Raw genomic sequence first — 15,268 nt, 5'->3', positions numbered from 1 at the left:
CAGCGAAGCACAGTTCGAGAAATGTTCAAAACGTCACCAGCTGTGAGTTGTGTGTAAATAGTTTCTCATCCATAAACAAGGGATTTACTGGCTGGATTAACAACCACTTTACCACCAGACGGGAGTGGTGGAGAGTGGTGGGGAGTGGTGGAGAGTGGTGGGGAGTGGTGGAGAGTGGTGGAGAGTGTTGGGGAGTGGTGGGGAGTGGTGGAGAGTGGTGGGGAGTGGTGGAGAGTGTTGGGGAGTGGTGGAGAGTGTTGGAGAGTGTTGGGGAGTGGTGGGGAGTGGTGGAGAGTGGTGGGGAGTGGTGGAGAGTGTTGGGGAGTGGTGGAGAGTGTTGGAGAGTGTTGGGGAGTGGTGGGGAGTGGTGGAGAGTGGTGGGGAGTGGTGGAGAAGTATGGTGGGGAGTGGTGGAGAGTGGTGGGGAGTGGTGGGGAGTGGTGGAGAAGTATGGTGGGGAGTGGTGGAGAGTGGTGGGGAGTGGTGGAGAGTGGTGGGGAGTGGTGGAGAGTGGTGGGGAGTGGTGGAGAGTGGTGGGGAGTGGTGGAGAGTGGTGGGGAATGGTGGAGAAGTATGGTGGGGAGTGGTGGAGAGTGGTGGGGAGTGGTGGAGAAGTATGGTGGGGAGTGGTGGAGAGTGGTGGGGAGTGGTGGAGAAGTATGGTGGGGAGTGGTGGAGAGTGGTGGGGAGTGGTGGAGAGTGGTGGGGAGTAGTGGAGAGTGGTGGGGAGTGGTGGAGAAGTATGGTGGGGAGTGGTGGAGAGTGGTGGGGAGTGGTGGAGAGTGGTGGAGAAGTATGGTGGGGAGTGGTGGAGAGTGGTGGGGAGTGGTGGAGAGTGGTGGGGAGTGGTGGAGAGTGGTGGGGAGTGGTGGAGAGTGGTGGGGAGTGGTGGAGAGTGGTGGGGAGTGGTGGAGAGTGGTGGGGAGTGGTGGAGAAATATGGTGGGTAGTGGTGGAGAGTGGTGGGGAGTGGTGGAGAGTGGTGGGGAGTGGTGGAGAGTGGTGGGGAGTGGTGGAGAAGTATGGTGGGGAGTGTTGGAGAGTGGTGGGGAGTGGTGGAGAGTGGTGGAGAGTGGTGGGGAGTGGTGGAGAGTGGTGGGGAGTGGTGGAGAGTGGTGGGGAGTGGTGGAGAGTGGTGGGGAGTGGTGGAGGGTGGTGGAGAGTGGTGGGGAGTGGTGGACAGTGGTGGGGAGTGGTGGAGAGTGGTGGGGAGTGGTGGAGAGTGGTGGGGAGTGGTGGAGAGTGGTGGGGAGTGGTGGAGAGTGGTGGGGAGTGGTGGAGAGTGGTGGGGAGTGGTGGAGAGTGGTGGAGAAGTATGGTGGGGAGTGGTGGAGAGTGGTGGGGAGTGGTGGAGAGTGGTGGGGAGTGGTGGAGAGTGGTGGGGAGTGGTGGAGAGTGGTGGGGAGTGGTGGAGAGTGGTGGGGAATGGTGGAGAAGTATGGTGGGGAGTGGTGGAGAGTGGTGGGGAGTGGTGGAGAAGTATGGTGGGGAGTGGTGGAGAGTGGTGGGGAGTGGTGGAGAAGTATGGTGGGGAGTGGTGGAGAGTGGTGGGGAGTGGTGGAGAGTGGTGGGGAGTGGTGGAGAGTGGTGGGGAGTGGTGGAGAAGTATGGTGGGGAGTGGTGGAGAGTGGTGGGGAGTGGTGGAGAGTGGTGGAGAAGTATGGTGGGGAGTGGTGGAGAGTGGTGGGGAGTGGTGGAGAGTGGTGGGGAGTGGTGGAGAGTGGTGGGGAGTGGTGGAGAGTGGTGGGGAGTGGTGGAGAGTGGTGGGGAGTGGTGGAGAGTGGTGGGGAGTGGTGGAGAGTGGTGGGGAGTGGTGGAGAAGTATGGTGGGGAGTGGTGGAGAGTGGTGGGGAGTGGTGGAGAGTGGTGGGGAGTGGTGGAGAGTGGTGGGGAGTGGTGGAGAAGTATGGTGGGGAGTGTTGGAGAGTGGTGGGGAGTGGTGGAGAGTGGTGGAGAGTGGTGGGGAGTGGTGGAGAGTGGTGGGGAGTGGTGGAGAGTGGTGGGGAGTGGTGGAGAGTGGTGGGGAGTGGTGGAGGGTGGTGGAGAGTGGTGGGGAGTGGTGGACAGTGGTGGGGAGTGGTGGAGAGTGGTGGGGAGTGGTGGAGAGTGGTGGGGAGTGGTGGAGAGTGGTGGGGAGTGGTGGAGAGTGGTGGGGAGTGGTGGAGAGTGGTGGGGAGTGGTAGAGAGTGGTGGAGAAGTATGGTGGGGAGTGGTGGAGAGTGGTGGGGAGTGGTGGAGAGTGGTGGGGAGTGGTGGAGAGTGGTGGGGAGTGGTGGAGAAGTATGGTGGGGAGTAGTGGAGAGTGGTGGGGAGTGGTGGAGAGTGGTGGGGAGTGGTGGAGAGTGGTGGGGAGTGGTGGAGAGTGGTGGGGAGTGGTGGAGAGTGGTGGGGAGTGGTGGAGAGTGGTGGGGAGTGGTGGAGAAGTATGGTGGGGAGTAGTGGAGAGTGGTGGGGAGTGGTGGAGAGTGGTGGGGAGTGGTGGAGAGTGGTGGAGAGTGGTGGGGAGTGGTGGAGAAGTATGGTGGGGAGTGGTGGAGAGTGGTGGGGAGTGGTGGAGAGTGGTATGGAGTGGTGGAGAGTGGTGGAGAAGTATGGTGGGGAGTGGTGGAGAGTGGTGGGAAGTGGTGGAGAGTGGTGGAGAGTGGTGGAGAGTGGTGGAGAGTGGTGGGGAGTGGTGGAGAGTGGTGGGGAGTGGTGGAGAAGTATGGTGGGGAGTGGTGGAGAGTGGTGGGGAGTGGTGGAGAGTGGTGGAGAGTGGTGGGGAGTGGTGGAGAAGTATGGTGGGGAGTGGTGGAGAGTGGTGGGGAGTGGTGGAGAGTGGTGGAGAAGTATGGTGGGGAGTGGTGGAGAGTGGTGGGGAGTGGTGGAGAGTGGTGGGGAGTGGTGGAGAGTGGTGGGGAGTGGTGGAGAGTGGTGGGGAGTGGTGGGGAGTGGTGGAGAGTGGTGGGGAGTGGTGGAGAGTGGTGGGGAGTGGTGGAGAAGTATGGTGGGGAGTAGTGGAGAGTGGTGGGGAGTGGTGGAGAGTGGTGGGGAGTGGTGGAGAGTGGTGGAGAGTGGTGGGGAGTGGTGGAGAAGTATGGTGGGGAGTGGTGGAGAGTGGTGGGGAGTGGTGGGGAGTGGTGGGGAGTGGTGGAGAGTGGTGGGGAGTGGTGGAGAGTGGTGGGGAGTGGTGGAGAATACGACAAATGCTTAGCGGAGACGAAGATGCCCTTTTGCACGTCGCTGCGTTTCATAGATTTACTGTGTAAACAGAGAGAGAGGAGAACGCCCACCACTCTGGGCCCGCTGCTAGTCTTGTGTAAGTACAAGTGTAATTAACGTCAATAACCAGACACTGGCTTAACACAGGTATATATATATTCACCGGGAGGTAAGCCCTTCTTCTCTTTGTATATACTTTGAGACTTTGCTTGAGCTCTGGAGTATATTCATAACTGGAGGTTACTTGATAACTGGTCAGTAAACATGTGTGGTGCCTTAGTGACCCTCCGAAGGTGGGAAGGTTTTAATCCCAACAGCAAACCACGTGGCTTTATGTCTGCCTCACAACTGCGATCAGCCACAGCATCATCAAACACCACCATCGCCATCACCACAAGCACCACAGACACCACCATCACCACAGGCACCACCATCACCACAAACACCACCATCACCACAAGCACCACAGACACCACCATCACCACAAACACCACAGACACCACCATCACCACAAACACCACAGACACCACCATCACCACAAACACCACAGACACCACCATCACCACAAACACCACAGACACCACCATCACCACAAACACCACAGACACCACCATCGCCACTAACACCACAGACACCACCATCACCACAAACACCACAGACACCACCATCACCACAAACACCACAGACACCACCATCACCACAAACACCACAGACACCACCATCGCCACAAACACCACAGACACCACCATCACCACAAACACCACAGACACCACCATCGCCACAAGCACCACAGACACCACCATCACCACAAACACCACAGACACCACCATCACCACAAACACCACAGACACCACCATCGCCACAAACACCACAGACACCACCATCGCCACAAGCACCACAGACACCACCATTACCACAAACACCACAGACACCACCATCACCACAAACACCACAGACACCACCATCGCCACAAACACCACAGACACCACCATCACCACAGACACCACCATCGCCACAAACACCACAGACACCACCATCACCACAGACACCACCATCGCCACAAACACCACAGACACCACCATCACCACAGACACCACAGACACCACCATCACCACAAACACCACAGACACCACCATCACCACAGACACCACCATTACCACAAACACCACAGACACCACCATTACCACAAACACCACAGACACCACCATCACCACAAACACCACAGACACCACCATCGCCACAAACACCACAGACACCACCATCACCACAAACACCACAGACACCACCATCGCCACAAACACCACAGACACCACCATCACCACAGACACCACCATCACCACAGACACCACCATCACCACCACCACAAACAACCACCACTATCAACAACCACACCATCTCTGCCACCATCATAACCACCAACAACCCATATTCTCCTCCCTATCAAAAGCTGGATCTTCTCTTAAACAACCAAACCACTGTGTATCACAACCTTCATCCTCCACATCTCCAGTCCAACCACTTGAACTGGACGGTAGAGCCATGTTCTCGCTTCATGCAGGTCAGCGTTCAATCTCCGAATGTCCAAGTGGTTGGGCACACCATTCCTCCTCCCCCCCGGTCCCATCCCAAATCCTTATCCTGACCCCTTCCCTGTGTTATATAGCTGTGGTGGCTTGGCGCTTTCCTCCTGATAGTTCCCTTCCCTTCACGTCACAAAGAAAAGGCTGATCGTAAATATAAAATGCAGGAATTAACGACCGAATTACCATTAAATGAGTTGGTTCATCATTAATCGCGGCTTATCTCAGCCCTGTGATTGGGCTTGTTACACGAAGCAGTTATTAGGTAATGACACGTTCTGTTGTGAGTGAGCCGTGTTTTAAAATACCCCCATGATAATTAAGAGCATTATGGAACAGTTAATGATAATGACTGGCTTAGTGTCATTAAGTCTATCATGTTGGTCTGAGAGTCTATCAGCTGAGAAAGGGCTATTAAGGCCAACCACAATAGCTTACTAATCAGCACACAATGAAACTCTCAGTGTATATACACTGAGATGCCTGGTACATCTCTCAGTGTATATACACTGAGATGCCTGGTACATCTCTCAGTGTATATACACTGAGATGCCTGGTACATCTCTCAGTGTATATACACTGAGATGCCTGGTACATCGCTCAGTGTATCCTGACACCAGTAATTATATTCACAGTAATAATGTATATTAAGAGCACAATATTAACAATAATATTCCAGTGTTTAGACATACAATAATAAACAAGGAAAAAGGTCACCAATTATCCTCTTAATTGTTTTGCCTACACACACACATATATATATATATATATATATATATATATATATATATATATATATATATATATATATATATATATATATATATATATATATATATATATATTTTTTTTTTTTTCCTTTATTGTGTATTTAAAGGTTACAAAACATACAAGACAAATGCCTAAAGGTTACGGATCTCTTGAAGCTCCTCCGCTTCTGGACATAATATTCATTATATATATATATATATATATATATATATATATATATATATATATATATATATATATATATATATATATATATACCTTAACCGACTATATACCGCCGACCTTAAGAAGATGGATGGGAGGATTGAGGATATTGATGCTCATGATGCACTCTACCTCATCACCAGATGTCTGTCCCTCCCCAGGTTAACCTACTTTCTGAGGTGTTCACCATCTTACAGTAGCCAAAAACTAAGTGAGTATGACCGGTTACTGAAATCAATGCTAGAAAAAGCCCTTAACCTCTCTCTCGATGACCTACAGTGGAAACAAGCCTCTCTTCCCGTAAGACTTGGGGGCCTCGGAGTTCGAACAGCAACGCAAATCGCTGTTCCAGCCTTCCTGTCCTCCTTATCAGCATCCGACGACCTTGTGAAGGAAATTCTACCTGCCCACTTACATCAGCTGGCAGGTGTACATGATCCCAATTTTACACGCTGTGCCACAGAGTGGGCCTCTCGTGCAGGCCAATCACCTCAACCACCATCCCCAAAATCCCACAAGCAATCCAGCTGGGATGGTCCCATTGTAGACCAAGTTGCTGCAGAGTGCCTGGGTGCTGCAACAACACAACACGACATTGCTCGCCTCACAGCAGTAGCAGCACCACATGCAGGGGATTTCCTGTTAGCAACCCCAATGTCGGCAACTGGCACGCGTCTCACACCACACGCCCTCCGAATTGCTGTGGCCCTCCGCCTTGCTGCCCCAATCCACACCAGATATAGGTGTATTTGCGGCGAGGTGGTGGCTGACAGGTACGGTCACCATGGCCTACTCTGCCAAAGCACAGGGGGATGGCACTCGAGGCACAGTGAAGTTAACGACATCATCAAGAGGAGCCTCACCACAGCTGGATGCCCAGCTGAAAGAGAGCCCCGTTACCTAACGCCCCGTAACTCTGATGCTCTTATTGGTCGCCCGGATGGTATCACAGTGAACCCCTGGAAGAATGGCAAGCAGTTGGTATGGGACTACACGTGCGTATCAACCCTGGCTAACACCTACATTAACCTCAGTGTTGCACAACCAGGTGGCGCTGCCACCCACAGGGAAGCAGCCAAATCCCGTAAGTATAGAGAACTGGATCACCACTACACTTTTGTCCCCATTGCTTCTGAGACGCTCGGCGCCTGGGGTAAAAGTGCTACCAGTTTTTTGAAGGAACTGGGTTCTAGGCTCATTGAAACAACAAGGGACCCGAGAGCTGCAAGCTTTCTTTTCCAGCGCCTCAGTGTGGCGATACAGAGGGGAAATGCGCACTGCATCCAGGGTTCCTGCCCGCCATCTGAGGAGCTGGAGGAACTCGACAACCTATGACAACCATCTTTGTAACCCATATGTAACTCCTTTTTTGTAACAAAGTTCAAATAAAGTAAATATATATGTGTACATACAAAAGAATGGGGGTGGTAGGAGAAGATAATATTAGTGTTCAGTGAGAAACCACAAGGTCTCCTCTGAATACTTTTTATTTTCTTCTCCGAGGCTATGGGTCCCCACATTGGCACCAGAGGTGGTACCCTCACAAACTTATATATATATATATATATATATATATATATATATATATATATATAAATTTGGTGTTTTCCCATCATCTGTCTATTCTCTCCCTCGCCGTCACCCGTCACTTTTCCCCCTGTGTTGAAACACCTTATAATATATATGATCACTCCCCGAGACGTGACCTCGCGTCAGGCCGCGCGTTAATGCCATTCAGTAAATCTCTAGCAATTGGATGCCAAATCTCTTTGGTATCGTTCGTCGTCGATCCCATCGTTAGTTGGTCCTCGTTTTATGTCGTTATTTTATACCTTTACGTTTTCTATTTATATTTAATCTCATTACGTGTTCTCGTAATTTATCCTTAACATTTTATGTTATTTTATCAACTTACAGCCGGTGGATATATGGAGTGCTCACCACCTGTGTGGACGTACTTGGTCAGCTAAAACTTCATTGCGTTACGTTACACAGTAAGAATGCACGGGGGGGGGGGGAGTTATGTTAGGGTGAGAAGAAAGGAGGGGTGGTAGTGTGAGGTAGGGAGTGTGAGGGAGGGAGTGTGAGGAGGGAGTGTGAGGGAGGCAGAGTAGTGAGTGGTATGAAGGGATTGGAGGCAGATAATGATGGTAATTATGAAGAGCGATCACTACTTTCATTCTTTCCGTCTCTCACAGACAGACAGGCAGGCAGGCAGGCAGGCAGGCAGACAAACAGACAGGCAGGCAGGCAGGCAGACAAACAGACAGGCAGGCAGGCAGACAGACAGACAGACAGACAGACAGACAGACAGGCAGACAGACAGACAGACAGACAGACAGACAGACAGACAGATAGACAGACAGACATATAAACAGCAAAAGAAACATTCATACAGACATACATAAGTCGACCATCCCACAGCACAACGCACACACAGCTTTACACACGACTAATATTCACATGTATAAGCAAGTATATACATACACAGGAGAGTGATAATGACTCTACCATCATACATCACAGGTGTGTGTGTTGACACGGCGGGCCGCAGCCCAACTGAAGGTCACCAAATGTTGAATGTCATCATTTGACATTGACTCACGATGCAATTTGCAATACTGAATTTCACCGCGAGAAGACAGACTCATAGAGATACATAGACAGTTTTAATTTGAAGTCACATAACACGAATTTGTTTATTCATACTTAGATTATTGGATAATTGAAATCTTTGTATAATTCAACCTTTTTATCACCGTAGATGAGGTAAGATAGATTAAATGTCTCTATGTTTGTCTGTCTGTCCAAAGTAAGAGTCCAGACGCTTTTGGCTAAATTGTGCTCATTTTATTGCTGAAATAGACTGGGGTATGGGATGGACATTGGCTAGTCGCTGTCGTTCAGGTTAAATACGTTAAGAAATGTTAGCATTTATAGAGACCCCATGTTTGTACCATCATGGCTGAGTCGGTTAGACCAGGTGTCTGGGATTCACCCAAATATAATATAATATAATATATTATAATATATATATATATATATATATATATATATATATATATATATATATATATATATATATATATATATATATATGTATATATATATATATATATATATATATATATATATATATATATATATATATATATATATATGCAACAATGATCACAAAAACACTGATCCAAGTATGCAGAATAACCACATGTGAAAAATAGAAAATGCTTAACGCGTTTTCGGCTAATTCGCCTTCATCAGAGCAAAGTAGAATGAAGATAAGAATATATTTGAAATTAGGAAGAAGTTAAAATACCCAAAATCGATCTTGGATCTTGCGTTTGGTCAAGCAAAAAGGACTTTCTACAAACAGACTACTAAGTCTAAACCAGAACTGAAAAATTCGTTGGTATTACCATATTCTGAGGGTCTAGTAAATCTTGCCCCAGCCCTGAAGAACCTTAATATTAATCTAGTGTTCAAAAATGATAATACAGTTAAGTCCATGTTAATTAAAAACTCGTCCTCGTCTGTAGCAGGTTGTGTGTATTCCATCCCTTGTAATGAGTTTGCATGTGTTTACATCGGCCAGACAGGTAAATCTCTTTCCTCGCGTTTAAAACAGCATTCATATGCTATTCGTACAGCCCAGCAATCCAGTGCATTGTATTTACATTCCAATTTATGTAATCATTCTATCGACTTCACAGGGGCAAAATGTATTGTTAAAAGTAAGGATTTTGTTGAACGAAACGTGATCGAGTCTGCTCTGATCAAACATTGTAAAAACAGCCTTAATGTGAGCCCCGGTATGTACAAGTTAGATCCCTATTTAAGCCTCAATATAGCACGTCAAAACAATATAGCAATCATTTAACACGTATGTCACTTGGAGATATTAATAGGAGCTGCCTCGTATGGGCCAATAGGCCTTCTGCAGTATCCTTCTTTCTTATAATTCTTTTCCTCCACTTATTTTTGGTGGTCAGGTGATCTGCCCAGGCGGATAAAAAGGTCTGATCAGCAATCTTATCTTCATTCTACTTTGCTCTGATGAAGGCGAATTAGCCGAAAACGCGTTAAGCATTTTCTATTTTTCACATGTGGTTATTCTGCATATATATATATATATATATATATATATATATATATATATATATATATATATATATATATATATATATATATAGTGACGTAAAAGTGAAAGAATAAAGCAGTGGTTATTCCGGCAGGTAAATGCCAGTCACATTATATAAAAACAAGTAAAACAAAGTTATTAAAACTGCGCCTGACCTCTTTACGGCGTGAGAGCTGCGGGACAAAGTAAAAAGAATGAAAAACTTAAATATTTAATACAACATAAATGACTTTAACAATTTAACAGTAATACAATTCCTCTATGATACTTGACCAGACCACTAAATACAATGCAAAAAGAAATATTAACATGTGTTATATTACAGTTAATATAGTTAACAGTTACGTTAATAGCAAAATTAAAGGTGCAGGACATATACTTTATACAATAGTTGCTGGAGTCTACCGACACCCGGGGGAGCGAGAGTAGATCTTGCAGCTTGGAGCACTGAGGAGTATGCTGAGGTCTGGCCCGTGGTGAGCTGCTGTTATACACGGCCAGGTCCTAGTGTAGGTAGCGCTGGTGTGCAGGTAACTGTCGCTGGCAGTCTCAAACAAGCAGTTAGGCTGGTTGAGCAGTGAGTGGAGCTGGGCCTCCAGACAACAGGTGTCCAGGTGTGTGGGGTACTGGAGGGGGGAGGGGGGAGGGTGGTGGTGTCTGTCTAGACACGGCTTCTCAGCACGTATTGTTGTTGTTCATGATGTTAATTTCTTACACTGGAGTATGCAGATATGTTGTCCAATAGGCGGTAACGGAATAGGCAGAATCTCCTTGCCTAAGCAAGGGATTTCCGTAACAATATATATTCAACCACACTATCGAGGAAATGAACGTTTCCATATCTTAGGCACTAGGAGACTCGAACCGTCTACCCCACAGTGTGCGGCGGGAGCTCTACCACTGAATCGCCCAGCAGGAAAGATTTCAGAGGCAGCAAACTGCTGCCCAACTGAAATTTTATATCATCCCCGCCACCTTAAGAACACAGGAATTAGTGATCCACGCCCGGGTGATATATGCGATTAAGAGAATTCCTGTATGTTTAAGAAGGAGGCGGGAACAATATAAAATTTCAGTTGGGCAGCGGTTTGCTGCCTCTGAAATCTTTCCTGCTGGGCGTCCCAGATGACTCAGTGGTAGAGCTTCCGCCTCACTTCCTGGGGTCGGCAGCTCGAGTCTCCTAGTGCCTATGTGAAAGAAGTATATACATATATAGATAAATAGATATGACAGCACTGCTGGCATTGTTGATATTATAGTAAAAGCTTTACTTACAAGTTTCTATACTTGTAACTTTCTTCCTTGTATCCTAGTATCAGTATTCACAAGAGCAAACAAGTTACCAATACTCCCGGTGAAGAAGCTCTAGTAATTAGTGAAGGAGTGATTTCGTTGCTCTCTGGAAACTCTTGCGGTAAAGAGTGAACACACGAGGTATAACCTTGGCTTAGTAAGACACAGGTACAGATATGACGGAGTGGGAGTATGGGGTGAGGTGATGGGGCGTGAGGTGACGGGGTGTGAGGTGATGGGGTAACCATAGGGTAAGGAGGATAGGGATTATTAAACATTGGAATGGAGAAAGAGCCAACCAATCATTGGGGTTAAACTCTGGTAATCTCGGTGAGGGGGAGAGTGAAGGGACTCAAGAGAAACAGATCATTACAACCTCCCACAACATGCCAGAGTCTACCACAACCTCCTATAACAGAATAGACTCCCCCACAACCTGATATAACTTGTTATACTCCCCCACAACCTCCCACAATATGCTAAAGTCTACAACAGCCTCCTTCAAATTGCCAAACTCCCTCCCCCACAACCTCTAACAATATGCCAGAGTCAACTACAACCTTCCACAATATGCCAGAGTCAACTACAACCTTCCACAATATGCCAGAGTCAACTACAACCTTCCACAATATGCCAGAGTCAACTACAACCTTCCACAATATGCCAGAGTCACCTACAACCTCCCACAATATGCCAGAGTCACCTACAACCTCCCACAATATGCCAGAGTCAACTACAACCTTCCACAATATGCCAGAGTCAACTACAACCTTCCACAATATGCCAGAGTCAACTACAACCTTCCACAATATGCCAGAGTCACCTACAACCTCCCACAATATGCCAGAGTCAACTACAACCTTCCACAATATGCCAGAGTCAACTACAACCTTCCACAATATGCCAGAGTCACCTACAACCTCCCACAATATGCCAGAGTCAACTACAACCTTCCACAATATGCCAGAGTCACCTACAACCTTCCACAATATGCCAGAGTCACCTACAACCTTCCACAATATGCCAGAGTCACCTACAACCTCCAACAACGTGTTACAGTCTCTAACAACCTGACGCTCTCCTGGCTATTGTTGCAGCTTCCAAAAGATGTTGCACATATGAGAGGAGCATAAAGCTGAGACCCTCCCGAGGGCGGTTGTAATCCCAGAGGCACTCTCCCAGGCTCATGTTATGTTTATTAGTGCCAAGGGTGCCTTATTGTTGGCACTCGCGCCATCACGGGGTGGTGGTGGTGCCAGGGGTGGTGGTGGTGGTGCCAGGGGTGGTGGTGGTAGTGCCAGGGGTGGTGGTGGTGGTGCCAGGGGTGGTGGTGGTGGTGCCAGGGGTGGTGGTGGTGGTGCCAGGGGTGGTGGTGGTGCCAGGGGTGGGTGGTAGTGCCAGGGGTGGTGGTGGTGCCAGGGGTGGGTGGTGGTGCCAGGGGTGGGTGGTGGTGCCAGGGGTGGTGGTGGTGGTGCCAGGGGTGGTGGTGCCAGGGGTGGGTGGTAGTGCCAGGGGTGGTGGTGGTGGTGCCAGGGGTGGTGGTGGTGCTTACCTAACAGTGTCTACGGGTCAGTGAGGTCTAGTTCATGCCCTAACAACATTACAACAACATTGCAACAGCGGGTACAGGTTGTACCCGCTGCATTGCAACGGTAAATATTTTGACGTTCAAATTTTTTGTCAAATCTGGCCTTAAAGTTGTGGAAGGAGGTGGCTTCCACAACTTCGTTTCCTTTAGGTGCATTCTTTGTGTTGACTTTCCACACACTTTACTGGTGTTGGCTTACATTTATTGGACTTATTTATGTCTTCAGGTTCTACTTTTATCCACATGCTGTACACTCTCTCAATATGCTGAGGCAGTCCTTGTCAAGCTTATCTACTCCACTTAGTATCTTGTATGTCGTAATGATATTCCCTCTGTTTCTTCTGGTCTCTAATTTCGCAAGATATGGTTCCCTTAATCTATCCTCGTGGCTAAACTATCTTAATTGTGGTATCAAACTTTTTAAATTTTGGGTATGTGTTGCTTAAGGTACCGATTCCAGAGCAGTGCTGCACATTCCAGTATTGGTCTAATGTACGTAGTTTATTTTACCTTGAGAAAGTGGAGTTGATAGTCATAGCGATTTCTGTTGGAAATAGTCCGCTTAAAATATGCCTAACTACGTGGCATGTATATATTTACTTCTCATAGCTGCACGTTTTGCAACTTCGTTTGCATTGTCATTTCCTGACATTCCTACATGACTTGGCGCAAAGTTTATAAGTATTTAACGACCTTGTTCTTTGAGTGTTGACATTTATGCTCTAACATCTGTGGTCAGATGGATGTTGTCACATATGTGTCCTTGTTGCAAGGCTTCAGTGGCAGTTGTCAGATCTTTATGACTCGTAATGTGTTGTCGGTGTTCAACAAGATCATGTTCTCAAACATTCTGAATGGCTAGCATCTCTCTTTGTAAAGTTGAACACCCGTTTGAGAGTCTCCAATTACCTGCAGCGGCCTTAACTGCAGCTGCAGACTCCTGTGTCTGCTGGTCTCCGGTATCATGTCTGCTGGACTCCGATACCATGTCTGCTGGTCTCCGGTATCATGTCTGCTGGACTCCGATACCATGTCTGCTGGTCTCCGGTATCATGTCTGCTGGACTCCGATACCATGTCTGCTGGACTCCGATACCATGTCTGCTGGTCTCCGGTATCATGTCTGCTGGACTCTTGATCTGTCTGTCATGTTAGGTTCTCAGATATCATGTTTGCTGCTATATTCATCCGTGCGATGATGCGTAAGGTGGGTGATTGTGATTAGTATGGTGATGATAGTGATGTTAATGATAGTGGTGGTAGTGATGGTGATGGTTGGGCTTATCTGTCACTCTCCGTCTCCACCAACTACTGGCTGCCCTTCTCGTCTCTCCCTGCTAATTACCTATTAACCAGGAGTTCACGACCGAGCAATTTCTACAACAAACAGAGAGTTGTCAACACTGAACACGCAGTGTTCAATAGTCATCATCATCATCACACAACATCTATACTAAGAGTTCCGACGGCTGCCTGTCCATCACTGTCCCTGTCTGTCTGTTATCTGTCAACGTTTTTGTATGCTATTCTTTGGTACCAACACGTATATCTTTCTTGTCACCTGCTTCCCTGTCTATCTGTCTCTCTACCTGTCTTCCTGAATGGCTGTCTGAATGACTTTCTTCCTGTCTATCTGTCTCTCTACCTGTCTTCCTGAATGGCTGTCTGAATGACTTTCTTCCTGTCTATCTGTCTCTCTACCTGTCTTCCTGAATGGCTGTCTGAATGACTTTCTTCCTGTCTATCTGTCTCTCTACCTGTCTTCCTGAATGGCTGTCTGAATGACTTTCTTCCTGTCTATCTGTCTCTCTACCTGTCTTCCTGAATGGCTGTCTGAATGACTTTCTTCCTGTCTATCTGTCTCTCTACCTGTCTTCCTGAATGGCTGTCTGAATGACTTTCTTCCTGTCTATCTGTCTCTCTACCTGTCTTCCTGAATGGCTGTCTGAATGACTTTCTTCCTGTCTATCTGTCTCTCTACCTGTCTTCCTGAATGGCTGTCTGAATGACTTTCTTCCTGTCTATCTGTCTCTCTACCTGCCTTCCTGAATGGCTGTCTGAATGACTTTCTTCCTGTCTATCTGTCTCTCTACCTGTCTTCCTGAATGGCTGTCTGAATGACTTTCTTCCTGTCTATCTGTCTCTCTACCTGTCTTCCTGAATGGCTGTCTGAATGACTTTCTTTCTGTCTATCTGTCTCTCAATCTCTTCATCCCTCTCATTTGAAGTTCTGGGGAAAGGGGGTTGTATCAGGTGTGTAGTAATGCCTGGTGTGTTGACACCACACTTTGCCAGTGTCCTCACACGGCAGGTCTGTCCTCATGTTGCTCACTCCTCTACCCTCCACCCTCATCCACTTGGCTCTATCCTCTATCCCTCGGTTATTCCCGCATCTTCCTCTTCCCCTCTATCTTTGTACTAGGGTTGTAGAGCGAAGCTGATATCCTCTGATGAAGCTGCAAGCTTAGAGCCGTTATCCTGGGCCCTGACGCTCG

At 47.9% G+C, this 15,268-nt stretch overlaps 1 protein-coding gene across 1 annotated transcript; it reads left to right on the top strand.

Moving 5' to 3' along the window:
* The first annotated feature begins 11,726 nt into the window (after positions 1 to 11,726).
* LOC138363326 (PGC-1 and ERR-induced regulator in muscle protein 1-like) lies at positions 11,727 to 12,260 on the top strand. The gene has a single exon (XM_069322347.1). The coding sequence runs from the start codon at positions 11,727 to 11,729 to the stop codon at positions 12,258 to 12,260; it is 534 nt and encodes a 177-aa protein (XP_069178448.1).
* The last annotated feature ends 3,008 nt before the right edge of the window (positions 12,261 to 15,268 follow it).

Source organism: Procambarus clarkii, chromosome 10 (assembly GCF_040958095.1).
Source record: "Procambarus clarkii isolate CNS0578487 chromosome 10, FALCON_Pclarkii_2.0, whole genome shotgun sequence".
Classification (NCBI taxonomy): domain Eukaryota; kingdom Metazoa; phylum Arthropoda; class Malacostraca; order Decapoda; family Cambaridae; genus Procambarus; species Procambarus clarkii.
The sequence above is the reverse complement of the archived record's forward strand: the minus strand, read 5'-3'. Positions and strand labels throughout refer to the sequence as shown.